The sequence below is a fragment of the Panthera onca genome, chromosome F1 (genome assembly GCF_046562875.1).
Source record: "Panthera onca isolate mPanOnc1 chromosome F1, mPanOnc1 haplotype 2, whole genome shotgun sequence".
Taxonomy (NCBI): Eukaryota; Metazoa; Chordata; class Mammalia; order Carnivora; family Felidae; genus Panthera; species Panthera onca.
Window position 1 is genome coordinate 34,340,490 of NC_138355.1, and position 27,173 is coordinate 34,367,662.

Consider the following 27,173-nt stretch of genomic DNA (forward strand, 5'->3'; position numbering starts at 1 on the left):
TTCCTCAACGAACTGAGCCACGCAGGCATCCTGCACAGGCCTCTCGTCTGCCTCGTGTCCCACTGTGTGCCCAGTATCTAGAACCACTGGTGGCTGGCTCACAGAATGTGGACCAGAAAAATGAATCGAATGACCAAATAAACAAATGGATAGCGGGACGAGCAAATGAATAAGTGAACGAGCAGATGCAGAGAAGAGTCATGGACAGGCTGTGGAGTGGGAATGAGCAAAAGCCACGACTGGCACAGAAGCTGAAATGTCAACTGGCCAAATAGATAAGTCAGACGAAAAAGCTGTTGTAGGACTCTCGGCTTCCCCCTCTCCCTTCTTGAAAGAGGTCACCTTTTCCCAGGTACGGGAGGCATAGCCTGATGTGTTCCTGCCCCCACAGTAATCTGAACAGACGTGTATCAACCTGCTGGGGCTGCCATTACAAATTTCACAAACCTGGTGGCTTCCTCAAGAAACTGTCCCACAGCTCTGGGGACCAGAAGTCCAAGATCCAGGCGTCGGGGCGGGGGGGGGGGGTAAGTTCCTCCTTTATGTCTATGAGGAAACAGGCTCGGAGTGAAAGGCCTGTGAGAAGATTTGCTGAGGAGGAGCTCAAAAGTGCCCGGTCCTGGTCAGTGGATGCAAGATCACACCTGGGGATTCTTTTGCAGCTGCACCTGTTTCCTGGGCTTGGTAGAGAAGGTCTGAGGGCTGAGCGCTCGAGGGAACCGGAGGCTGCCTCCTGAGCCCGGCTGCCCCGGCACCCTGGGCGAGAGCCAAGTTGGCCACAGGGTTCATGTAGAATCGCAGACTTCCCTTTCTGGTTCTTCCCGTCCTGGGTGCGAATTCCCCACCCCCACCACCTCTTGTGTGGCACGGGAAGAAAGGACTGGGTGGGGTTAGCTGAGCAGCAGCTTCTGGGCCTTTCCGCCTGCCTTAGGTGCCCTTGCTCCAGCCTCTTCTTCGTGTCTGCAGACGCGCTCCCTGCACTGGGCGTGGGGAGCCGGGCACACGTCTAACTCCTTCTGTGTCCTAATTTCCTTTTTCACTTGAGCAGCCTCAGTAAACGTAGTTTTAACGCTTTTACCAACACTCCTAATGAAAGTGGCCACCAACAATCACATAAAACAAACCATTTAGTGGCAAACTCCTTTTGATCCCTGGCCCCATTCCTGATTTAGTCATGGTAGGCAGAATTGGGCCAATTTGGGATTCACGGAATCCAAAGTCATGAAAATAGACTCCCCCCCCTCCCCACACACCCTGCCCTCCGCAGCTGGTGCCCTGTGACCCTCTGCTCACCTCACTCTGCCCGGGACGACGCCCTCTCCACGCCACACTCCCGAGCCTCCTGTCATTTCCCTGCTGCTGTGACTCCAGATCTCTATGTCTCTCCTCCCCACATGGTCTGTCCACTGCACAAAGGAATCTCCAAATGGAGGGCCTGACCTCCTCCTCCACAGGCCTCCCCCTTGCCTCCTGCTGACCTCCACCCCAGTGATCATTTGCCAGGCGGCGCGTCCAGGAACCTGGGCGTCTGCCTCAACTCCTCCCTCTCATTTATTTTTTTTTTAAGTTAATGTTTATTCATTTTTGAGAGAGAGAGAGAGACAGAGCACGAGCAGGGGAGGGGCAGAGAGAGAGGGAGACACAGAATCTGAAGAGGCTTCGTGCTGTCAGCACAGAGCCCCACACAGGGCTTGAACCCATCAACTGCGAGATCATGACCTGGGCCAAAGTCAGGCGCTTAACTGACTGAGCCACCCGGGCGCCCCTCTCCCCTCCCATTTATTGCCCACATTCCAGTCACGGTGTCCCAGTCGTTCTGCCTTCTAAACGTGATCGGATGGTGTCCTCTCCTCTGTGTTGCTATTGCCTTGGTTTAGAGGCCTTCAAATGCCCTGGACCCCACAGTAACCTCTTATTTGGACGCTCTGCCTCCCGGCCTAAAACCTTCCTCCAACCCTGAGGTGGTCTATGTCAGTGCACATCTGATGATGCTCCCCATCCTCCTGTTGAGAACCCTTCAGTGGCTCCCTGTCACTGTCAGGATGGAGCACGACCTTCCAAGATTCAAGAACTTTTAAGGCCTGGTTGAGCCTCTTGCTACGTAGCATCTTTACACACACCCAGGGCTGCCCCTCTGTTCTCCACACCTAGAACACTACCATCCACCCAGGCCTCAGATCCCTGGCTAACTCCTACTTGACCTTCAAAACCCAACTCAAGGGCAAATCAGGCCCTGAGGCATGTTTAGGAACATGTCTGTCCCCAGAAAGCAAAAGTTTTGCCGTTACTCTTTCAGTCATGGGGTCAAGGTTTTCATATTCGGACACTCTGTACCTAAGCATCCAAGGGTTTGAGCTCTTCAGAGGCTAGTCTCTTACCGTCTTCTCTTGTCTCCCACCTCCACCCCCCAAAATAGAGCATGCTGGCGCATGCAGGTGAGGGGCCAGGCACCCCTGTCATCCTTCAGTGCCTTCTGGAGGGAAGAAAAGACCCCCTCAGATGGTGACAGGCAGGATGGCAGAGAAAGGGCAGGGCTGAGTGGCTATTAATGGTTCTGGCCCCTGGATGCCCCTCGGAAACCCCTGGGGGACTTCCCCAGATCATAGAAACCTGGCCTCTCACCAGAGACCCTGATGCAGGACACCCGAGGTGTGGCCTTGGCATCTTTGTTTTGAAAAATGAAGCCCCATAAGGGTTCTGATCAATGCTCAACTTGAGAACCAGAGGATATTGTGATCAGATATGAGGCATCACAGATACCTCCCCGCTATTCATACATAGTTAAGGCACCAACATTTTGACTCATTTATCTTCTTCCATATTTAATTTAGAGCAGATGTGAGGCTGGTGCTCTTAACTGTTGATCTCCCCTATACTGTCCGGGAGAAAAGGCTGGTGGTGCTTCCCTGCAGGCCTCCTGGCCCCACTGGAGCCCTCCCTGAGAGCTGTCCCGGACCGCCTTCTTGCCACTGGGAGTTTCAAATTGGTCGAGTGCCTTACCAGCCTCCCCAAAGCCTGGGCCCAGTTCTAATCGGGGCTCCCACGGAAGTGTGCCTCAAAAGCAGAAAAGGCTCAAGAATGCTTACAAAGTAACGAGATGTTATACATCGATTTCAGTGTAGAAAAAGCACTGAGGGAAGGTAGATTAAACTCATGGTCACCATGAAGTAGGGTGGATGGAGCAGGAAAGGCTGAGCTCTGAGTCAGAGAGGGAAGGGACAGGGACGAGAGGAGGGTCCGAGGCCAGAGTGAGGGGAAGGGCTCCCGTCGCAACCCCAGCTTCTGTTAGCATCGATTTCACGCGTTGTCAGTTCATCTCAGTCCATCTCAGACCATCAAAAATCACGGGTGTGTGCTGGTGTATTTGTACCAAATGCCTGCATCTAATTCTTATAGGCCACTTCCCCTCCCACCAATGGCAGGTGACGTGGGCCTGCATATAAGTTGCCCTGGCTTCCCTGCCCAGGGGGCTTCTGGAGAATGTCATGCCATCAGTGGTCTAATGGCTGCAGCCATTACTGGTTGATCTGGTCCTGTCTCCACTGTGCCATGTGCCCTGTGATTTGGGCAGGAAGGGGGTCAGTGTCTCCCTGTCCCTGCTCATCCCATTCCCCTCACAGGGACAATTGAGGCATGAGGGTCCTGAGGGCTCCCTGGAGACCCAGGACTTTGCCATTATTTAACAGAGCCTGGGAAGGCTTTGGGGCTGTTCCACAAAGTCTCTTACTACAGAGATTGCAGACAGTATTTTTGGGGAGGCAGTCATACTCTGGCCTATGCGTTTTGATTCCTAGAACTCAGAGTATGTGGGTTTGGAAATGGTACCCTTTAGGGTGGGGTATGGAAAGACTTCTTTATTACCAAATATGTTAAATTAATGCAGCTTTATTTCTCTTCTTTAGTGTTTATTCATTTATTTTGAGAGAGAGAGAGTAGGGGAGGGGCAGAGAGAGAGGGAGAGAGAGAGAACTACTGGTAATTGAAAGCATCAAGATGTTGCCAAATGAGATGAGCTAGAAATCCACGTTCAGTAAAAGAGAACAATTCTCAGTTCACAGACCTTAGAGATCAGATTGACGTTTTTTTTTTTAAATAAAAGTTTTATTTTTGAAGAATATTCAATTTATAGAAATTGAATTCCCATATACCTTACACCTGGTTTCCCCTACTGTTAACATCTTACATTTGGTTTTTCTGTCACAACAAATGAATGAATATTGTTACTTTATTACCTGAAGTCCATACTTAATACTGATTCCTGCAGGGTTGGGTTTATTTGTTTTTTTGTTTTTTGGGTTTTTTTTTTCTCCACCTTAATGTCCTTTTCCTGTTCCAGGATCTTATCCGGGATGCTACATGACATTTAGTTGTCATTGTCATGGCTCCTTAGGGTCCTCTAGACTGGCAGTTAGACATGCCTTGTTTTTGATGCCCTTGACTAGACACCTTTTTTCACAAAAGAAGAAACAGACCTAGGAGGTTGCAGAGCCACTGAAGGGAATTCTAGAACCCTCTTCTCCATAATCTTCTTGCTCTGATGGTGTGCACCAACCCCCTCCCTTGCCATTAGCACAGAGGTAAAATTCTGCCATGCACTGAAATGGTCTAGTTTTTCCTTAATGTGTCACTGTGGCGAGTCACTGGGTCTTACTGCACACCTTGGATTCTGCAGGCATCCTAGGTTCCCTGACGTGCTTCCGTGCCACCCTTTCCTGCCTGGCTACCTGCTCCTGTCAGCCTCCAGCCCAGGCCAGGGCCCCCCAAAGCACACTGCCAGACCTCACATATCATGGATGGCTGGGTGCTGGGAGCAGAGAGGAAATTGTAGAAGAGGGGGGCTGCCTTCAGCTGGGGTCCCTAAGCAATTGGGGGATGTTGAACTGTCTGGTCCCTGTCCGGGCCTTAGGTGCCCAGGGCGGCCCTTCTCATTTCTCACAGGGAGTCCCATGCTGGCTCCCCACTGGGGCAGGGCTTGCTGCAGTCCAGTTGTTCAGGTTTTGTCTGGCTTCCCTTCTGTGGTGAGGCTGTTGAGGAGGCTACAGCTTTTCGATTTGTAGAAACGACCTTCGTCCCCAGCTGCACCCTGACCTCTCTGTGCACAAACGTACCTGTGCAAAAATGCCTACCCGTGGTGTGTGGCCATCCAGTGTAACAGCACCCCCACTGAGCCGGGCTCGTGCTAACCCCTGACCTGTTCCCCCTGGAGGCCCTTGTTCTGACCAGACTCCTTCCAGGAATCATACAGTTACTGAGTGGTCGGGGGAGGCATGCGGGGCTTTCTCAGAGATTAGTGAGTCAGACCTCCAAGAATCTGTAGGGTGAGTGGACACATTTCTGTCTTGTCTTCTGCAGATGAGAACTGGTATGGTGGTCTGGGGTCTTCGGCTTAACCATTCTGAGCCTCGGTTTTCTTTACTGAAAAATGGGAATAAACCAACATTTCAAATATGGGTGTGTGGTTGAAGAATGAAGAAGAGTGAGTAGCCCAGTGCGTGGCATGGATGAGTGGCCTTTATCTTCCCTGGCTCCAGGGGCCACCATCAGTCATGCCAGGTGTAACTGTGGCCTCGGTTTGCCAGATACTCCAGGACTGCCCTTCACTGCTGCCCAGGGTGGAGGGTAGTATGAGGGTGGCAACGTGATGATGCGGCAGCCTGGCACGGGCCTGAAGAGTGATACGTTGACAGTCATCAAAACCTCCTCAAATGAAGGCTTCTCTCTGTGCACCACAAAATTGCTCCAGAAAAACAAAAGTGCAAGGAATACCTTTCAAATTAAACCATGTCTTAAGAACACTCTAGAAGACTGGCATTTAAAATAATCAGTAGCAAGTACTTTTACATGGTGGTGAGTGGTTTGTGTCACAAATAATCCCCTTCCCTAAATTACCTGTGTGGCAAATGCTGATTTCACGTGTTGGGTTCTCTAAAAGCAGGGATCTAACGAAGAACGTTGTGCCTTGGGTTCAAAGTATGTATTTGGGAGAAAGATGTGTATGTCATTTCTCCTAACGTCCAACAAACCAAGAACTCTGGAAGACTATACAGGAGTCTGAAGTTCACCAGAGGCCAGGCAGCAGATCTCCCCCGAGGGTTTCCAGATGTTTCCTGAAAACTAAGAAAGGAAGAATGAGGTCTCTGCAACGTGTCTCAGGCCGAAGGGAGGCCAGTTCTGGAAACTTGAGGCCTGTGAGGGAGGGAATTAACTCTGAAGTGCCACAGACCAGGGCCTCTCCTCTCCTCAGCTTCCCTCAGCTGCCTCTCTGCACTGGACAGTGAGGGGGAAAGAGAGAAAACAAGAAAGAAAGAAGGTAAGCACAGCAGAAGAAGGGTGGCAGGCACCTGGGAGCTCTTTACATCTGCTCATCATTGGGGAAGTGGATTTAAAACCACCTTGAAAACAGCTGTGCCTCACCCTTGCTCCCCTTGTCTTGAATGTCCTTGAACGCAACGTTGAGAACCCTCCCAGGGCAGGATGCCACCTGGGGCAGGCAAAGCAAGAGCCAGGGGAAGGAGCCAGGCCATCCGGGGCAGTGTTTGCCATCTGCAATGCTGTCCAGGGCAGGCAGGTTGGAGGTTGTATTAATGCCTGTCATGGAGCCTCGGCAGTCAGCAGAAAGTCTAATGTGGTGTTTCCCTCCGAGGCTCCACACGGCGAGAGAATTCTACTATAAACCATAACAGCCATCATATCTATGGCAGGTCAGACAACACGACTGTTATTTCATCCAACCTTCAGTGAAACCCTGTGAGGGAAGCATTAATGTCCCCCTTTCTACAGGGGAGATGCTTGGGGCTCAGGAACTGTCCACAGTGTCATCCAACTTGTGTGTGCAGGGCCACACGCCAGCCTCAGGTCGATGTGATTCGGGAGCAGTGTTGCCATGTCACACAGACTCACAGACTCTTGCCATGTCACAGGGTTGTGGTAGGTGAGCTCTCTGGGGCCCGGCACTCTCGCTGTGCCTGTCACTCAGTAAATGTTGCTGGTGCAAGTAAAGAATGAAGAGAAGGGATGTTGAGGAAGCTAATGCAGACATAGCTACTTAATAAAAACTGTCACCTGGGGTCAAACCAAGAGTTAATAAACAGACCAGTGTTCTGGCTCTTTTCCGGAGATAGAGATAGAGTCATACCACGTAAAGCTGGAAAGGTCACTTAAGGTCATTAAGGTCACTCTCGATTTGTAGGGCCCAGAGAGATGGAACAGATTCCCTAGGTCACACAGCTCAGCAAAACAGAATGGGGCTCCTAGACGTCAAAACCCACTGCTTTTATACTTTCATTCTGCTGCCCCCTGAAGGAAAAAGTGGGAACGTTCTCTAGAAGCTACTCCAGTCCCTTAGAAACACATTATGGCCTCAGCATCTGTGATTAGTTTTAATGTTCTTCTTTACCAATTGACATTCCCAATGTTCTTAGAGATAACAGATATCCTGAATTGACAACTATCATGAAAAATCATGTATAATTTGTGAATGTCTCTCTGTCTGAAAGTGTACCCTTATATCGAACACAAGTCAGCCTTGGGTACACTGTCCCTCTTTAAAATGTGGTAGAGATCAGAATTCAACACTATTTGATTTCAAAGATAAATTTCTTCTCATCCTATTCTTCCTTCAGTTGCTCCACATCAAATCCAAAGCTGTCTCTTAGGCTGCATCTTGCCCTTCTGTTTCCATCAAATGGTGTGTTGGTCTTAGGGCCAGCCTCCATAGCACCTCATTCTTTCTCCCGGAACATGGTTATCTACTCAGCACATGCCATATCATGCACATTTTTTAAGAAACATATTTTAGCTTCCAATGGCTGGCTATAAACAAAGAATCTCTCTTTTTCTTTCTAGAAATCTTTATTGAGCACTTTAAAGAACTTCCATAATCCCTAACTTCCGATTGCTCCTCGGAATTGTGGAAATGAAACACACAAAGCTTTTTGTCTGCAGTTTGAAATGTTCAATATGCAAATCTCAGAGTTTCCCCGTAAGGGCAGGTTTCTGCAGGTGGACTGGTGTGGAGGTACTAACTGCTCAGTTTATTATGCAGTGATTTACAGCCCTCTAGTGGGTCTTTAATGTAACAATTAAAGGGAAGCTGAGGGCATTGAGGTATGGCTTTGTTCTTTTGTTTGTTCCTTCCCTCGTTCATTCATTCATTCACTCATTCATTCATTCATTCATTCAATGTACAAATGCCAACTGAGTGTCTACTTACGTTCTGGGCATGTTTTGTTGATACTGCAGTGAACCAAATAAACAACAACAAAATCATATGCCTTAGTCACTTAAGACAAAGAAGATGGTGAGTAGAACAAATCTGGGGCAAAGATCAGGAGCTTGATTTTGAACATGTTAGGTTGGAGATACCCATTAGTCTCCCAACTAGCTTCTTTTCAAAATTTGTTGGTGCCTTTGGGAACAATGTAGGGCACTGGTGAGGAGAAAACATGGACATAGGGCAGATAATCTCTTTATTTGGGATTTTACCACGTTTGAATTAAAATGGACAACATGAAAAAGTCTGTGAAGACAGTGAATTAGACCTTGGGTGTGAGAGAGAAGTTCAAGCCTTGGCCCCATTCTCACGGAACTGCTCAGCTCTTAGTAATCTCAGCTTTTAGTAATCTCAGCTCTTAGTAATCTCAGTTTCTGTCTCGATTCTTTGTTTTCTTCATTCTGACCACAGTTTGTAATGGTTGAATTTCTCCGCACATGATGTACACAAGTGTATGTACCTCCTTCACCTCCAGAACTGCATGTGAGTCCTCCTCACTGGGGTATCTCTATCACCCGGCAGGGTCTCAATTTATATTTGCTGAAGGATGAGTTGTGTTGTAATAGGTCAGATAAGATAGATATACATGAGAAGCTAGTGATCTAGGCTAGTATCTGGCATATTCTAAATGAGTAAAAAGCACAGTTAATTCCTCTTTTAGGAGACCACAGTGGGTTGGAGGCAGTCAGGGAAATCTTCAGGGAAGAAACTGGGAGTGAGCTGAGTCTTAAAAAAAAATGAATGGTGGAAAACGAAGGAAGGAGAGAGGAAGTGATGGGGGAAGGGATGTTTCTTGTAAAGGGTTCCTGAACGACCTCCATATGCTCCTCTGCCTCCACGGTCTCTGCTCTAGTGGCTAGTGGTCTCTGCTGCGTTGTCCTGCCCCTGACTGGATTACCTGGGCGATCTCCATGGGAAGGACAGTGTTGCAGAGACCCGCCCACACCCGCTTTCCACCTGTCCACCCTCCCCTGTCTCTTCTTTAATGACCACCTAGCATATAGATGCCTATCATTATGCCTGGCACGTAGTAAGTGCTCAACAAATATAAATATTTTTTTCAATGAACATATGTGTCTAGAGGCCCCTCTCCATAATCTTGGGATGGATTTTCCCCAATATTCTCTGCCATCGGGCTGGGGCACTTGAAACATGAGCACTTTAGGGCTCACATCAAATCCTTGAATGATTATTAATAAGCTACTTTCTCATACTTTCATTTAACACAGATTTGTTGCATGCCTCCGGGATTTATGTTGGCTGCAAGGAGCTTAGAGCTGAACTACCATGAGACCCATGTAAACAAATAATGATAAAGTAAGTGTTGACTTATGTACAAAGTGGTCTGTGAACACTGTAGATGGAGAAATTGCTTGTTTTAGCACATTAGAAGAGGCTTCCTGGAAAATAGGAAAGAAAGCTGGCATTGAATATCGAAAGACAAGTTGTGTCCTCTAGACAGACATGGGGTGGTGGAGTGGTTAAGGGAGTAGGTTGGACGGTATTCCAGGCACATGGTATAACAGGTTCAAAGGTGATCGTGGGTGGCGGTGGTAGTTGAGAAAGTATGCCAGGTTTGGGGAATTGGGGCAAAGCATGAGAGTAGAAGCGTGGCCAGAGAGAAGGTATAGGACTGGATTTGGGGCAGGCCAGCCAAAGAGCCCCATGGATGTCAATCTTTTTTTTTTTTTTTTTTTAATTTTTTTTTAACATTTATTTTATTTTTGAGACAGAAAGAGACAGCATGAATGGGGGAGGGTCAGAGAGAGGGAGACACAGAATCCGAAACAGGCTCCAGGCTCTGGGCTGTCAGCACAGAGCCCGACGCGGGGCTTGAACTCACAGACCGAGAGATCATGACCTGAGCCGAAGTCGGCCGCTTAACCGACTGAGCCACCCAGGTGCCCTGATGTCAATCTTTAAGAGGTACTAAAGTAAAAAATACAATGCCAATTAACTCAACCACTTGTAGCTCCTTACATAACTTTTGAAACCTAAATTGGCCTTATTCCCTGAAGTAAGACAGTGTTCTTGAATGTTACTTTAAAAATTCTTCTGGCTGGCAATTCCAATTATGCTATATTCAGTGCATGTAATAAATTCCTTATTGTTAATATAAAGAGGTTTGTAATTCTTATTAATAGAAAAGCAAGTTCCTTTCAATTTCATGCTGAACAGATATTTAAAGAAAATTGACCTATTTATGCACTGCCAGATTATTAGCTTTCTGGTAATGGGCTCCATCCAGGGCTGACCCCCTCTCCCAGGTAGAAATGGGACTGTTGCATCTGACTGGGTGAGCTGGGTGCCCAGAAGAGGCTATGTCTAATGAAGTATTGTCAATTAATTGTTTGACACCCCCAGATAACCTATTTGGTAGCTTTTACTAATAAAAGAAATTTTCATAGGAGTCTTTTTTTTAATGTTTTATTTTTATTTTTGAGAGAGAGAGAGGGAGAGAGAGAGACAGTGTGTGTGAACGGAGAAAGGGCATAGAGAGAGAGAGAGAGAGAGAGAGAGAGAGAGTTGTAGAATCCAAAGCAGGCTCCAGGCTGTCAGCACAGAACCTGACACTGGAGTTTAAACCCACAAACCCTGAGATCATGACCTGAGCCAAACTCAGATGCTTCACCCACTGAGCCACCCATGGGCCCCTTTTGTAGGAGTCTTAAAGGTAAACTCAACTAGCTCTGCCTCAGAGCCACCATATTCTCCTGGGTATTTCAGGACTTCCGTATTCTATATTGAGGTTTTGCACACATCCTGAGGTTTTGCACACACCCTGTGCTTGTTAAACAGGACTCTAAATTTGGTGTTCAAAAAGGTAGTCTCTCTAATGATGGTTACACCCTAAAGTCATGTGTAAGCTTTAAATCATCTCTATGAGTATCCACTGTTTTTAAATTGATTCTTCTGTTCCCGACCGTTAGGCCTAAAAGAGATAATCTAACTTTTCTGTGCTTTCCTTTCCTCATGGGAAACAACACGAATTCCTGCATTATAGGTTTGTGTTGAGGAATGGACGAGACAACACACGCATAGTGGCTGGCACAGTCCCCAACCATAGCCTGCCCGGGGTCGCGCCCCCTTCGGAGTGGTTCTGTACTTTTCATCTCGGTTCTCAGCTCCCACGAAGTCTTCCGTGTGACCCCGCCTAGGCTCAGGGTTCAGGAACCTAAGAGAAGGGCAGGTGCACAGAAGAGTGGGTAGTGTGAGGGGTCAGGGTGCAAAGATCAGAAGGCAGCTGGTGGCAGCAGCGTGCAAAGAAGTCCAAGAAGACGTCTGTGGACTTCGATTACTTGGGCGAGCTCCGCTGGAAGGACAGAGGTGCGGAGATCCGCCCACACCCGCTTTCCACCCCTGCCCGCCTTCGGTTTAGCTCCGCCCCTTTCTCCCTAGAAGGGGGATAGCGGCGGACGCGGACACCGAGGCGGACAACGGTTGCCTAGCGAAACGCTTTTCCCAAGATGCCTAGGTTGTTGTGTTCTTTTAGCCAATCAGAGAGGCGAAGCGGCCTCACCGTGGGCCAGTAGGCTGCCAGGCCGGGGCCCGCGTCGGTTAAACCGGGCTGGAGACTGGAGTGGCCAGATAGGTAGTGTGGCTAGGACAGGTCTCCGAGTCGGCGGAGAGATCTGCGGGAGACCAGCGGGAAACGTCCGGGGGGCCCGGCCATGCCAAGTCGGGCGGAGGACTACGAGGTGCTGTACACCATTGGCGCGGGCTCCTACGGCCGCTGCCAGAAGATCCGGAGGAAGAGCGACGGCAAGGTGAGCGCGGGCAGCCTCCCTGTTTCCGCCCCTGCTGCGGTCGCACCCGCCCGCGGCGAGCGCCCTTGGCCCCCGGGTGGCGGGAGAGCGAGAGGCCTGGGGCTGTGGGTCTCCAGGGCGGGGTGCCTGGAAGAGGCCATCTCTTCCAGGTCTGTGTCTGTCCTGGCTCGCTCAAGGGCTGGGACCCTGCGTGTTTTGAGATGTATCTATGTATCTCTACTTTTTTCTTTCTCTTCCCTGTCCCTCTTTCCTGCTTTGACTTGCTAAGGGCCTCCCTTTAGTGACAGGTGGCTGAGTCTTGAGTTCTATTCAGAGAAGAGTATCCCTCTCGGACGTGGGAAAGAGGCAGGACCCCCAGAACCTGGAGCTTTTTGTCTTGCAGTCAGAGCTCACTTAAAATATCCATTACTTGGATTATCGGATTGTTATTTTCCAGTGTGTGTAGGTAGACCTTATACAGGAGGAAACAATGGAGAGGAAACTGCCTGGCTGCTGACGGAAGGATCTTTACTAAGGGCTCTCACCCTGGAAAACTTTGACCGGTTGGACAGTGGGAATGGTCAGGGACTTTGCCTCTGCTCCAGCTTTGACCCAAGTACCTTTTGCTACCGTGCCACAAAGCAACTGAGGGTAGGGGGTTGGAGGAGGCCTAATGTGACTCCACCTCTCTCCCATGGCATCATTTACCCCTTGAAAACTAGGGGAAGATTATGGAAATGAACTCGGGTTTCTTAAGTTCATTGAACTAAATTAGATGGTAATGACAGTGGTGATCTATTTAATAGAGAAGTAACTTAAAAAAAATTTTTTTAATGTTTATTTATTATTGAGGGACAGAGACAGTGCACTAGCCGGGGAGGGGCAGAGAATGAGGGAGACACAGAATCCGAAGCAGGCTCCAGGCTCTGAGCTGTCAGCACAGAGCCCGATGCACAGCTCAAACTCATGAACCGTGAGATCATGACCTGAGCCAAAGTCAGACACTTAACCGACTGAACCATCCAGGCGCCCCTGAGAGAAGTAACTTTTAAAAGTTTAAAATTTTGGAACGTTCATTCTTTGTCTTTGAGTATGTAATGAGTTCATTCATACCTTGGAAATTCTTACTTCAGATACTAGTTTGGAAAGAACTTGACTATGGCTCCATGACAGAAGCTGAGAAACAGATGCTTGTTTCTGAAGTGAATTTACTCCGTGAACTGAAACATCCGAACATTGTCCGTTACTATGATCGAATTATTGACCGAACCAACACCACACTGTACATTGTAATGGAATATTGCGAAGGAGGGGACCTGGCTAGCGTAATTACAAAGGGAACCAAGGAAAGGTAAATTCATCTTTTTTTTTTTTTTTTTTAATGTTTTATTTATTTTGGAGACAGAGAGAGACAGAGCAATGAACGGGGGAGGGTCAGAGAGAGAGAGGGAGACACAGAATCCGAAGCAGGCTCCAGGCTCTGAGCTGTCAGCACAGAGCCCGACGCAGGGCTCGAACCCACGGACCGTGAGATCATGACCTGAGCTGAAGTCGGATGCTTAACCGACTGAGCCACCCAGGCGCCCCGGTAAATTCATCTTTTAAATGTAAGCTGAAAATGGGCCAAGTTTCATTTCTGTTAAGCATCCTAGTTTAGGATTGGGGATGAAGTAGTTAGTTATGTGGAAGACTGTTCTTGTATTTGTTCTGTGAGTCCACAGCACTTTAGAATCAACACCCATACCTTATCTTGAAAATAATTTATTTCCCTAGTTGTACACTCTGAAAACTAGATACTTCACATTATCCCATCTTTTTAGTGTTCTTATTCAGAAGTCATATGCTGTGTAACTGCTTTGGTTTCAGACAATACTTAGATGAAGAATTTGTTCTTCGAGTGATGACTCAGTTGACGTTGGCCCTAAAGGAATGTCACAGACGAAGCGACAGTGGTCATACCGTGCTGCATCGGGATCTGAAACCAGCCAACGTTTTCCTGGATGGCAAGCAAAACGTTAAGCTTGGAGACTTCGGGCTAGCTAGAATATTAAGCCATGATACGAGTTTTGCAAAAACATTTGTTGGCACACCATATTATATGTCTCCTGTGAGTATTTCAGAACTTAGATACTTTTTAAACATCCTAACGCTAAGCATTCAGTGGAGGGAAATTGAGGGTTTTGTTTATTTGTTTGCTTAGTAATATACAATAGTGAGGAATGAATACTGTTCATTTGGAATTTATATTTTTTCCAAATGGACCACCAGACTCTTAAACTCCTCCATATCAACAATTAAAGTGAAGCTTTTATTGAATGGCTACCATGTGCCAAGTTCTGGGATTACGAAGATGAAATAGGTTTTGTCTCTGTTCTCAAAAGCAACATGGGCCCTGTATAACACCTTGGACTCATTTAGAGTGTTTGTTCAAGACGCAGAGCCCTGGGCCCCAAACCCAGATCCAGTGGATCCGGATCCATCTGGATCTCTGGGTGTCTGGAACAGTTCTTGCACTCTGCGCTTTTGTTTTCCCTTCCACTTTTCATTTTGAACATTGCCTTTCAGTAGACTCTCTAGGTGATTCTTGTGTATGGAGATTCAGGGCTTACTTCAGATAATGTGTTTTTACAGTGTTAGTTTCTTGTACTTGTGTTTTTGTTGTTGTTGTTGCCTTTTCCTACAGTGGAGCTGCAGCGGACCCACTTTACTTATCTGTTCTCTCTGTTGCTAGATATTTTGTTTCCAGAATTTCTTACCATTCTAAGGAGCACTGCTCTGCACATCTTTGAATGCATTATTCATTCTTCCTTTTTGGTTATTTCCTTGGCATGTAGCTCTCAGAAGGGTATGAACTAGGTCAAAGGGTATGAACTGTTTATGACTCTAGATATTACCTGATGGCTGTTAAAAGCTTGAAGCACTGGGGCGCCTGGGTGGCTCAGTCGGTTAAGCGTCCGACTTCAGCTCAGGTCACGATCTCGCGGTCCGTGAGTTCGAGCCCCGTGTCGGGCTCTGGGCTGATGGCTCGGAGCCTGGAGCCTGCTTCCGATTCTGTGTCTCCCTCTCTCTCTGCCCCTCCCCTGTTCATGCTCTGTCTCTCTGTCTCAAAAATAAATAAACATTAAAAAAAAAATTAAAAAAAATATTAAAAAAAAAATAAAAGCTTGAAGCAGTAAGTGCTATCACTAATGTATTGTTTTTGACTAAGATTAGACATTGCCAGAACAGTGTCGTTTTCGCACTGGATCAGATTCTAAATAGAAAGCCTTTAACATAAAGGAAAATTACCCAAAAGTGGTTCTTGGAAAATTTGAAACCTGTGTAATTCTTTTGTTCCTTTTCCCTCCTGCCCTTGTAATTAGATCGGTTCGGCCTTCCCTAAGGCATTGATTGTCAGGAAGTGGTATCAGACTCACCTGTTGGAGTTTAGAACACCAAGAAGCTTCCTGAAGGTTTTGGTACTACTTCTGTGCCCATTGTTGACAATAAGAACTATGGTAGACTAATACTGTAAGTGTGGAAGAAAGGAAAATACTTAAAATAGGAAATGAGAATACTAGTTAATACTGTGATTTATACTGTGGACTAAGAGAAAAATACATAAATGGATAATTCAATTAGCCATTTATGTCTATATCCATTTACATGTGCACCAGATGTATGTTTTGGTTATTCTGAAATTTTCTCTGGGTTTTTATGTCATTTTATTTTATTTTTTGCTCTGGTTCTTTCAAAATGGAGTTTCTACATTATGCATGCCTTGAGGGTAGAGGTCTCATATTCACCTTTGAATTATCAGCACCTGATCTATTGTAACACAATAACATTTGTGAGTGAAATGAATGTGAAAGTGAAATGAATGTGAGTGAAATGAAGTGAATGAATTATATGCGATAAAGTATATTAGGATAAGATCGTTGCCTTTTTTCCATTATAAATTTGAAGATAAAATATAAAGTACCATCTTTTTTACTGTGGTATAAGATCTGACATAAACTGGATCTGTCTTTTGAATCTGATATTTTTGTACAGATAGAAAATGTTTTCCTTTTTTTTCCTTTTTTCTTCTCCAGGGCAATATTACCAAATGTTAAGGTTCCATTTTTGTTTCAGGTTATTTTGTAAGTTTTAAAACAAAATAAACTTTTCACTCCTCCTACACTTTTACCCTTTTTTCCCCCTTTAGGAGCAGATGAATCGCATGTCCTACAATGAGAAATCGGACATCTGGTCGCTGGGTTGTTTGCTGTATGAATTGTGTGCATTAATGTAAGTGTGAGGAAAACAGCCTTCTGGTCTGAAGTTTATACTCACAGAGGTTTGTCTCCTTTCACTGGGTTCAGCTTTTTGAGCATCCATGCGTATTTGAGCCTGAAAGAATCATATGTTGGGTTAAAATTAACATAGATGGACGGGTTAAAAAAATTATTTGCAAATTAATAATATAACCCCTGAGGCTGGTTCATGCTTTTAACCTGGAAAGATGGTTCCCTTGCTAGACTGATACTTAGCTCAAGGGAGAGCACATCGTCCAGGCTTGTGGAAGAAATGAAACAAAAATCCAGGGGAGAGGCCTGGGAATCTGGAGAACTAAAAACAGCTCCCATTCTTTGCCATTTTTTTTCTTTGCCTCCTCTTTGTTTCCTCCTAAACTATTCTGTAGAGCAGTGGTTCTCAGCCAGGGAGCAGGAAACAGTTTTGTCCTCCAGGGGACATTTGACAACATCTGGAGGCATTTTCGGGTGTCACAGCTAGGGAGAGCTCCGGCATCTCGTGAATAGAGGCCAGCAATGCTACGAAACATACCACATGCACAGGACAGCCTCCCTAACAAACATCATGTGACCCTGAATGTCAGTAATGCCAAGGGTGGGCAGCTTAGCCAGGGATGACAATCCCAGAAGAAACATGAACACAAACTGCAGCTTAAACTGTGCTTTTGATTTGGCTCCTATTATATATTTTCATTTCTACATTAAAAAAAATTTTCCCCAGGCCTCCGTTTACAGCTTTCAACCAGAAAGAACTAGCTGGGAAGATTAGAGAAGGCAAATTCAGGCGAATTCCATATCGTTACTCTGATGAATTGAATGACATTATTACAAGGATGTTAAATTTAAAGGTAAAGAGTGTAAGATTACATTGTCTACTTCTGTCTCTCAATTTCTCTCTTGAAGCAGTGTGACTGAAGAAGCATTAGCTATAGTTCCTCAGCTAAATCTACTCTGTTAAGGGAAGTGAAAACATGTAAATTTGGCAAGTTGTACATCCTTGCCGGCCTACCTTCTGTGCTTTCTTCGTGCCTCCTCCCTCTCTCTGCCACACTAACAGATGGTGGCTAGCAAAACAGGATTGCAGAAAAGCTCCAAATCCTCAGTTCCCTTGCCTACCTCAAAGCGGCAGGTGGTAAGGGAAGGGGCCACAAATCAAACTTCATTACCCAGCCTCTCGCTCCAGCCGAGAGATTAGAGACCAGAGATGGAGTGGGGGAGGGGAAATAAATAAAGAGATTGTGTGGAAAAGACCTGGTCCTGGGATGGGGAGGAAGATGTCCTAGGGTCAGGTTGATGTGAGAGTAGGAGTTAAATGCTGTGGAATTACAAAGAAGGAAAATGGTGAAATAAATAGGACTGAAGGTTGGTAAGGGAGGGTCTTGCTTAAAGTAGTTTTGAGATACAAGAGCAGCACTTGCCCTAAAGCAGCCCTGGCATGCCACCAAGCACCAGCTCAGGGATTGAAAGGTTAAGGGGGAACAAAGGTTAGTTAACGTCTGCATTACCTTGTGGACCCAGAACCTCATGGGTTAAAGCCACTAGTGAACTTCACCTTTCTAGGTGTTTAAGACCCATCCATAAAGCCCTTTCTTTTGTCTTAGAAATGTATGCTGTTTTTAACGTACCTGCGCTTTTCGGATGAGTGTTCTGTTATGAAATCTGACTGCAACACTGAACATTGTTCCCCCCAGGATTACCATCGACCTTCTGTCGAAGAAATTCTTGAGAATCCTTTGATAGCAGACTTAGTTGCAGAAGAGCAAAGAAGAAATCCTGAGAGAAGAGGGCGGCGGTTGGAACCGGAGAAGTTACAGGATTCCAGCCCTGTCTCGGGAGAGCTGAAACTAAAGGAAATACAGTTACAGGAGCGGGAGCGAGCCCTCAAAGCACGAGAAGAAAGGCTGGAGCGTAAGTCTGAATGGGGGCAAAGCAAGGGAGCGCCACAGAGGGCTGTTCTGATGTGTGTGAAATCTCTCTGAACAGAGTATTTGATACGTCGATGTTCTATCAGAGCATTCTGATAAATCCTTGAGACACCGAAATACGTATTGGAAAATAATAAATGAAGCTTGCCGGCACTTCCCTGTTGAGCCTTTCTTTCAGATCGAGTGCTCTTATAGTGTCGGTCACTAACTGTGATGACCCTGACGCAGTAGCCATTATATGTTACTGTGGAGCTACTTTTTCTTTCTCTTCTTTAATATATTTATACCCTACATTGTTTCCATCGGAAAAGAGGGTTTAAGCATTTGCTGCCTTCCATAATAAAAACCATCGCTTCTAACTTCTGATATGGCTGGCCCAGTACAGCCCAGATGTAAAACTCTATTGCATGTGGGACTAGATATGTTCGGGCAATTCATTAAAGCATGTGGGTAAAGATGTTCTAGGTCTGTAAGTCTTAGTCTTGAGTAGTAACTGATTAGGTACTAATTAGTTTTTGATGCCGAAAGTCTGTCTACTTCACCAAAGTAAGAGCTGCTACCCAGGATGTAGATTAAGCAAAGTAGCAACAGCAGCGAGGCTCTTCATGTTAATGTCAAGGGCCAGGAGATGGAGTCATGACCGTCTCCCGTCACCCTCACGGCTCACTTGATTTAGCTTCTGTGGCTTTATGCACATGCAGCCAAGAGATACCGTTCTATTTAAATGAACGTACAAGGCATCCCATACATGCATTCATGTTTTTACTTCCTGATGATAATTGTTTAGTGCTGTGAGCTCTGCTTTCTGGAGGAGTAGAACCTGCGCTCACCCAGAAACCTTTTTTTGATGCTTTTGTCAAAAGAATTTGTAAAACAAAACTTTCATTAAAACCTTTCCCAACGTTTTGTGGTTTCATAGAGCAACTGAAGTCTGAACTTTCTGAATTCTGGGCCATGAATTAAAAAAATAGCCTTTGTTACTGATCTAAAGAAGTACCTCCCGAGTTGTGGTTTATTTCTGCTTCTATTTGGGTGCTCTCATTGACCCAGAAGAAGGAGGGTTTGTTCTGTGAGGCTAGGCAAAGCCCAGAAAGTGGGCTATTGCCTGCTTTCAGTGCAGAGCAGAGATGGCTTTCGTTGTTTATTTTCCCAAATGAGTTCCTCTCAGACAACATGACCAAAAGTTGATGCTGACCTTGTATTTGTGCTTAAACCAGTCCTTACGAGAAAACCTAAGACAACACACAACATACTAAAATGCTGAATCAAAACCTAGCAATAGGTTGACCAGGTTTATGGTACGGAACCTTTTGCACTGCTGGTCAGGCGTGCTAGGCTGCGTGATGAGGAAAAGTGGTAGGCTTACCAAATGTGAACCGTGTTAAACCCATAGCCACTTGTTAATATCTTTCTTGTTCCATTGCCTTTTTAAAGAGAAGGAACGTGAGCTTTGTGTCCGTGAGAGACTGGCAGAGGACAAGCTGGCCAGGGCAGAGAGTCTGTTGAAGAATTACAGCCTGCTGAAGGAGCAGAAGTTGCTGTGTCTGGCGGGGGGTCCAGGTATGAGAATTCGCTCCGCAAACAGAAGCTGCCACCACAGATGAAGAAATGGCACCGGTGTCGCTGCCGTGGGGCTTTGATAGCCCTTTTAATTTACGAAGTCTTGTATTTTAAGATGGAGTTCATTGAATATATGCATCTTAATAGAAATAATTTTGTTATAGCAACGATTTACTTAATGGGTTCATAGACTTGAGGCAATGAGCCATAATGATTTCATCTTCAATTTTATTTACCTCATGAAATTACGTGTTTAGTTTTTTTCCTACTTAGGTTTTAAAGCTAGGACACTTAAAAAAATGTTGTGCATTTCAGATTTTTCTTTTGGTATATTACCAAAATTACTATACATTTCTCTTCATTTTCAAGCAAAAATCCTAGCATTTTACTCTTGCCACATGAGCAGATAATATGTGCCACATCTTTCATAGAAAGTATGGCTTAGGGGCATCTGGGTGGCTCAGTTGGTTAAGCATTGACTCTTGATTTTGGCTCAGGTCATGATCTCATAGTTTGGGAGTTTGAGCCCCACGTCAGGCTCTGAACTGACAGCGTGGAGCCTGCTTGGGATCCTCTCTCCCTCCCTCTCTCTCTCTCTCTCTCTCTCTCCCCCTCTCTCCCTCTCTCCCTCTCTCCCCCTCTCTCCCTCTCTCCCTGCCCCCCCCCCACTGCTTCTCCCCCATTTGTGCTCTCCTTCTTTCCCTCTCTCTCAAAATAAAAAATAAAAAAAAAAAAAAAAGTATAGCTTAAAAGGTGTGATAAACTAACTGTAGAATAGGCCATCACTTTTGGGTCTTTGCTAAGACCCCTGCAAATTGAAACATGTATTTGGGGCGCCTGGATGGCTCGGTTGGTTAAGCGTATAACTCTTGATTCTGGCTCAGGTCATGATCTCACAGTTTGTGAGATTGAGCCCTGTGTTGGGCTCTGCGCTGACAACGCAGAGCCTCCTTGGGATTCTCTCTCTCTGCCCGTCCTCCTCTCGCTCTTTGTCTAAAAATAAATAAATAAATGAACATTAAAAAAATTGAAACCTGTATTTGTGAAAATTCAGTTGGTTGATATCTACCTATGCTCTTTGTGTTTCCCTTGTTATTCAAAGTAGACGGTTTGTAGACAGTCAGCCTTCCCAGGGCCCTGCCTTCGTGGGCCCTGGCCTGTCGCTGTGCTCCAGTGAGAAGTGGTTGGTGGGTATATCAGCGAGCCAGTCTAATGGGCCTTCTCCATTTCACAGAAACCCTACGTCTTATTTACCCTACTTTTTAAAAAAAAAATTTTTTTTTAAATGTTTTTATTTATTTTTGAGACAGAGACAGAACATGAGCAGGGGAGGGGCAGACACAGAATCCGAAGCAGGCTCCAGGGTCTGAGCTGTCAGCACAGAGCCCGACGTGGGGCTCGAACTCACAGACCGTGAGATCATGACCTGAGCCGAAGTCGGACGCTTAACCGACGAGGCCACCCAGGCACCCCATACCCTACTCTTTAAGATTATGGAAAGTGCAAAGCGTTAAACCTCTTTTCTCTAAATTTCTATGTGACATAAATTATTTTTTTTAAGTGTTTTGTTGGTTTTAAAAATTGAGTATCTGAATTTTCCAGTGAAACTTAGAGTTCTTATGGCTCCCTCCTACCATGTAGGACAGAGTTTGTGAGGGCTGTCATTTCCACCTGGAATAAATTGAGAGAGAATCTTGTCACTTCAGTGAGCATGATAGCATTTTGTAAATGGAACAGACAAAACTAAGTGAGTTTGATGGTTATACTGATATTATAGTGGTGAGTGATGGAAGTAAATGAAACAAGAATTATATAAAATTTAGGCTTCATCTCTTTTGAAATAACTTCTTTTTTCTCACTATTGCTACCTATTATTTCAGTATTTTTATAATATTTATTCCAGCTTTTCTCTTTATGCCCCACCCGCCCCCCCCCCCCCGCCCCCCAAGACAAAGTAGGCTGAAATTGTAATCAATGTGGTAGAGTGAGGAGAAGTGTTCATCTGGGTGAGTTTCATGCGTCAAACCTGTTGTCCAGAGTTACGGAAGGCCCTGCTGGGTCGTCTCCTCCAGGGAAGGACTTGATTTACATCTTGCCCTGAGAGTCTGAACAAAGGCAGAAGAGAGCTCAAGCAGGATGATGCATTTCAGTGCAAGATGTATAAATAGTCGGGATCCACCTTGTTGCACATCGTGGCGAATACTTACATTACAGTGAGCTTTAGGAATCAAGTGTCCCCTTGGGGCTAGGAGGTACTTTATGGCTCTGAGCACTGAAAGCGCCAAAAGCACCGAGCCTGTCAGAGTGATAAAATAAACAAAGCCGGAGGAAGCGGTGCCCTGGGCACTCAGGATGGCTGGAAGTATCCTCTCCCCACCCTCGGGCTAGAAAATTCCTGTGGAGGAAGATGTAAAGCATCAAACTCATCACAGTAAGCAGCAGCCTCTCTTTAAAAGCTCTTGGTCTATTTAATGAAATGCTAACTTTGGGAAATACTAATTCTTTTTCTAAACACTTCTTTCTTATAGAACTATCCCATCAATAGGATTTACAGTGTAAATGGTTGGCTTGTGAATGTATAGGTATTGGTGACCGTAAGGGTGGATATCTTTCAAACAGCAGAGTTAAGTGTAAAAGCAATCAGGTTTGCTTTGCAGCAGGAACACTATGAAATAGGAGGTCCCAGGGGCGCCTGGGTGGCTCGGTAGGTTAATGGTCCGACTTCGGCTCAGGTCACGATCTCACGGTCTGTGAGTTCCAGCCCCGCGTCGGGCTCTGTGCTGACCGCTCAGAGCCTGGAGCCCGCTTCAGATTCTGTGTCTCCCTCTCTCTCTGCCCCTCCCCTGTTCATGCTCTGTCTCTCTCTGTCTCAAAAATAAATAAACGTTAAAAAAAAAAAAATTAAAAAAAAAAAGAAATAGGAGGTGCCAGGACAACTGGAAGGTAGCATTTCTCTGTGCACCCAGCCCCTACCCCAGGGCCTTCCCATTTGTTCCACCTAGAACATCTTCCTCCAGAGAGCCACCTGGCTTCTTCCTTGTCTCTGCTCAAAAGTCCCCTTACTCTGCAGCTTTGATCCCCCAGCACTTCTGTCTCCCTTTCCAGTGTTACTTTTCCCCCACATATCACCTCAGATACTCCTCACATGTGCTAGTTTACTTGTTTGTGGTCCGTCTCCCCCTACCGGAATGGGGCCTTTAGTCCACGATGGCCTGTACAGTGAGCTCAGTAAATATTTGAACATATTTCCTTTAAACGAACACAAAGGAAAAATAAGAAGATTCTGGAATTCAAAACTGCAAGTCGCCACCCCCAGATAGTTCTGTCAGTAGCCAATAGTGTAGCCACCTCACGCAAATTTTTCTTCATGTAAAAGCTACAATTCACATATTTATCTCTTCCATGCTGACTTTGCTCAGGTCCCTTTTGAAACCAGTTTCTGGTCGTTCAGCTGCTTTGAAACGAGTGTTCTTGAATGTTTAACCCAAACTATAGGTGCCATCTGTAAGAAAGACCTTCTGCTTCTTACTTTTCTGGAAGTTATGTGTTCTAGGTAGAATGGCACTTGTTTTCAAGGGTAGAAATAAATCACATTGATTTCCAAATTTTTGGTTGTGGCCCATAATCCCCAATGCATTTAACCTTAAGAGTTGATTGTCAAGAGGATAAAACATGTTCCTTGGCACATTTCAGGATTATTTTTCAATGCTGTGGGTTAAAAGGTTGATTGATTTCTGCCAGCATCATGCCCCTCACCCCCTATCCCAGAGAAAATAACACAGGTCCCCAGATTGCAAATATGAACTGAATAAATATTTTGGGGAGCACCTACCTGGGTGGCTCAGTCGGTGAAGCAGCCAACTCTTGATGTCGGCTCAGGTCACGATTCACGGTTCCTGAGTTCGAGCCCCGTGTCAGGCTCTGCACTGACTGTGTGGAGCCTGCTTGGGATTCTCTGTCTCTGCCCCTCCCCACTCGTGCTGGTGCATTTTCTCTCTCTCTCTCCCTGAAAAATAAGTAAAACATCCAAAAAAGAGAAAAAAAGAATGTGTTTGAGAAGTCGGCTAAGTAAGGAGAGGCTGAACTTACTCTTTTTTTTTTCTTTCTAAAGAACTTTTTGATCTTCCATCCTCGATAATTAAGAAGAAAGTTCATTTCAGTGGGGAAAGTAAAGAGAATGTCAAGAGGAGTGAGAATTCTGAGAGTCTGCTCCCCTTCAAATCCAAGTGCAAAGACCTGAAGAAAAGGCTTCATGCTGCTCAGCTCCGCGCTCAAGCGTTGTCAGATATCGAAAAAAATTACCAGCTGAAAAGCAGGCAGATTCTGGGCATGCGCTAGCCTCTAGCCTCGCAGAGAGACACAGAGCTGTGTCCGTATTGAACATTGCCTGCCCTCGAAAGACTGATACTCAACTGCTGTGGCTTTGCTCACCTGGTTCCGTGAGCCGTGCCATTTTGTACAGTGAGCCAGGCCTTGCTGGTTCTTCTGCAACCATTGTACAAAATGCCCACACCTTTCATTTCTCTCTCTCTCTCTTTTTTTTTTTAAAGAACACTTCATAGCAAGAATGACATTTTCTTCGTGGGTTGGGCTTTTAATCCTGGGTGTGATTACTACTGGAACGGGAAGCGTTACATTCTAAATGTTGGGAGAAAATAACGTCAGGGAAAAAAAAGTACTTAGGGGTAGCTTTCAACTACTGAGTGTTGTGCTTGCGATAGTCGTGCCTAGATTCAAGGTTGTGCATGTTTCTGAGCTTAGAACACCTAATTGGATACAGATCGGTCGCTACTGCTGGGACATCTTGCTTGTAAGTATCCCATTGGTCTGCAGTGCCCATCTGTCACCTTTGGTGAAGTTCTTCACGGTGATGTCTGAAGTCTTCCTTTTTATCCTATTTGAGAGTGTATGAGCTGGCTGTCATTCACCTACCTGGGACTCACTAAATAAAAGAATTCTTTAGTTTTCCTATATTTATGTTTCTTGCATTTGTTGATCTCTTAGTTGAGGGAGTCTGTGTATTTATGATTCACAGGCATTGGCAGAAGAGGAGAGAACATCAGTCTCACGCTCACCGGGTTTTGCTCTCTGATGGTCTTTTACTCCCCATTTCATCAGTCTGTCTAAGCCGGCAGTCCTTAAGGAGGGGTGATTCCGCTGCCCCCCGCGGGGGACATTTGGCAGTATTTGGAGACTGATCATGGGGGGGGTGGGGACTGCCTGCATGTAATGGGACTACGATGCACAGGACAGTGCCCGTCACAAGATGTCAGTAGCGCACGCTTGAGAAATCTGATCTAGGCTAAAACTTGTTGAAACATACCCCACCCTGGAAGGAAACTTATTTTAGTTTTGACGGATCTTTTTTTTTTTTTTTTTTAACGTGTCTGACTTCTAATATGAATTAGCAGTGTTTGCTGTGCCTGCCACATTTTGCATGTGATGTTTTCCTAGCGATGCTATTCTTTCCGGCTTAATGAAATAAGACCGAATTATGAAGGGTTAATAATAAATGGGAAGAAACCGCTCCTGTATTGTTGGCTATTTTATTGCAGGTTTATCACACAGTTGATAATGCAGTGCCATCAAAGACAAATGGATATTATCGAAACAATCAGAAACTGATATCCATGACTTTGTGGTATCCTCACAGATCAATCCCAGCAGGACCACTCTGATAAACATGTTAAGTATAATTTGTAGGGCCCAGTGCGAAATAGAAATGTAGGGCTCTTTGTTCAAAAAGCAGGAAACAAGTACCATTAAAAGTACAGGAAAAGACTTGTCCTCTCTTCCAAGGTCTCTGTCTCTCTGTTTATTGTGTTATTTGCTACTTAATGTTTTAAGTAAAGAAAAAATTTTAAACTATTGTGAATTTTCATACTCCTCTTTTATATTGTGCCATGGCAGTTTTAAATGCAAATAGCACATTCTGCATATGTGTGGAATCACTGACCTGTAATTTGTATTCTGTGGCTCATCCAGGAGGGTGCCCCAAGCTGAGCATAAGAGACACAGATCCCTGTCACTGGCATCTGGGGACCCCTGGCCGGTGCTTGCCAAGTTCTTTGTCCCTCCAGCCTCTGGACCTACCTACAGTCCAGCCAGGCATCTCCCCCTCAGGCCACTGCCCCAGCATATGGCAGACAGGTCACTCCCAAGGATCTTTGCACCTCCAAGCTGGGATTTCTTTGTACCTGGATCGCCCCTGTCAAGGCCTCCAGCCGGTTGCCCACCAGCCATGCCTTGGGGTGCCAGCCCAGGAAGAGAGAAAGGCATGGGGGGCAGCTGCTGCCATACTCTGCCCTGAGATGCCTCAGGGCACAGGCCCCCAATCCTGACCTTTTCCTTGCCCGTGTGCACACCCTTTCTGGGAGCCGAGTGTGGCAGTGGTCATGGGGCACAGGCAGGAAGGGGAAGCCGGATGGGGCCTGGTGCACCAAGGGGCGGGGGAGCTGGAAGCGGGAGGCAGGACCTTGCATGAACTGAGGCTCTGAGGCCCCACATATGTGCTATTGTCCCATCAGACCCAACTTACAAAACATCCATTCAAAGACGCAGTTATTAAGCGCTGCAAGCACAGAGCTTCAAACCCCAGGTGCCGGGCCCTTCTGCAGACCGGGTCGTGCTACATGTGGGGCCTGTGTGTCTGCACTGGTCACACTCATGAAAACAGCCCTTTCTTCAGGAAACTCCTCTCCTACCTGAGGAAAGAAAAATCGTCTTTCCATTTTGAAATCAGTGACTAGTTTTCCCCTCCTCAGACTCCACCTTCATCTGCTTTCCTTCCTTCAGTCAATAATTGTGGGGCACCTGCCATGAGCCGGCACTGTTTAAGGTGCTGGAGATACAGCAATGAAGAAATACTGAAGTCCTTGCCCTCGTGGAGATTCCTTTCAAGGAAAGGGGGAGGCTGTGGTAGGTTAGGGTTTGGGGGAGCTGGAGGAGAAAAGGAAAGGTGAGGTTTGAGGGAGGTGGGGGGAGAAGGCAAGGACACCTGGGGGTGGGGGTGGAGAGGGGAGCACAAGAGGGAACTGCAACAGGACAGAACTTGAAAATAGGTGGACACTCGGAAATTAAGCACAGATGTTTTAGCCGGCTGATGTGTCCCCGCTCCCTCTCTAAAGCTAATAAAACCTTGCTTCCTGTTCATCTCTACAGCTGGGAACATCTAAGGGTATTTGGGCTATGATGGTAGATTAGAAGGGGCATTTCTGGTGGCAGGGAGCGGGGAGTCCTCCCAAGTGATGTTTCGCCAGCATCTCTTTCTAAGACCCTTCCAAGATATTTTGCTGGACACCAATCCCATACTCACCATTACAGACTTTACATACTTAAGTAATAAATTTTACCAAGCCCAGCCTGCTCAACACGCTTTGGAAAAAAGGGTCATTGG

General features: G+C 46.0%; 1 protein-coding gene across 1 annotated transcript; it reads left to right on the top strand.

Moving 5' to 3' along the window:
- The first annotated feature begins 11,670 nt into the window (after positions 1 to 11,670).
- NEK2 (NIMA related kinase 2) lies at positions 11,671 to 24,750 on the top strand. Its single transcript, XM_078441382.2, has 8 exons — positions 11,671 to 12,039; positions 13,152 to 13,369; positions 13,885 to 14,125; positions 16,205 to 16,287; positions 17,014 to 17,140; positions 17,984 to 18,200; positions 19,652 to 19,777; positions 23,889 to 24,750. Exons 1-8 carry the CDS (start codon positions 11,944 to 11,946, stop codon positions 24,113 to 24,115), a joined length of 1,335 nt encoding a protein of 444 aa, XP_078297508.1. The 5' UTR covers positions 11,671 to 11,943; the 3' UTR covers positions 24,116 to 24,750.
- Positions 24,751 to 27,173: the final 2,423 nt, after the last annotated feature.

Bases quoted from the DNA above. Each gene is read 5' to 3' on its own strand.
- NEK2 (XM_078441382.2), top strand. From the start codon at position 11,944: ATGCCAAGTCGGGCGGAGGACTACGAGGTGCTGTACACCATTGGCGCG. The intron at 18,201-19,651 runs GTAAGTCTGAAT...GCCTTTTTAAAG, and splicing joins ACGAGAAGAAAGGCTGGAGC to AGAAGGAACGTGAGCTTTGT. The intron at 19,778-23,888 runs GTATGAGAATTC...TTCTTTCTAAAG, and splicing joins GTGTCTGGCGGGGGGTCCAG to AACTTTTTGATCTTCCATCC.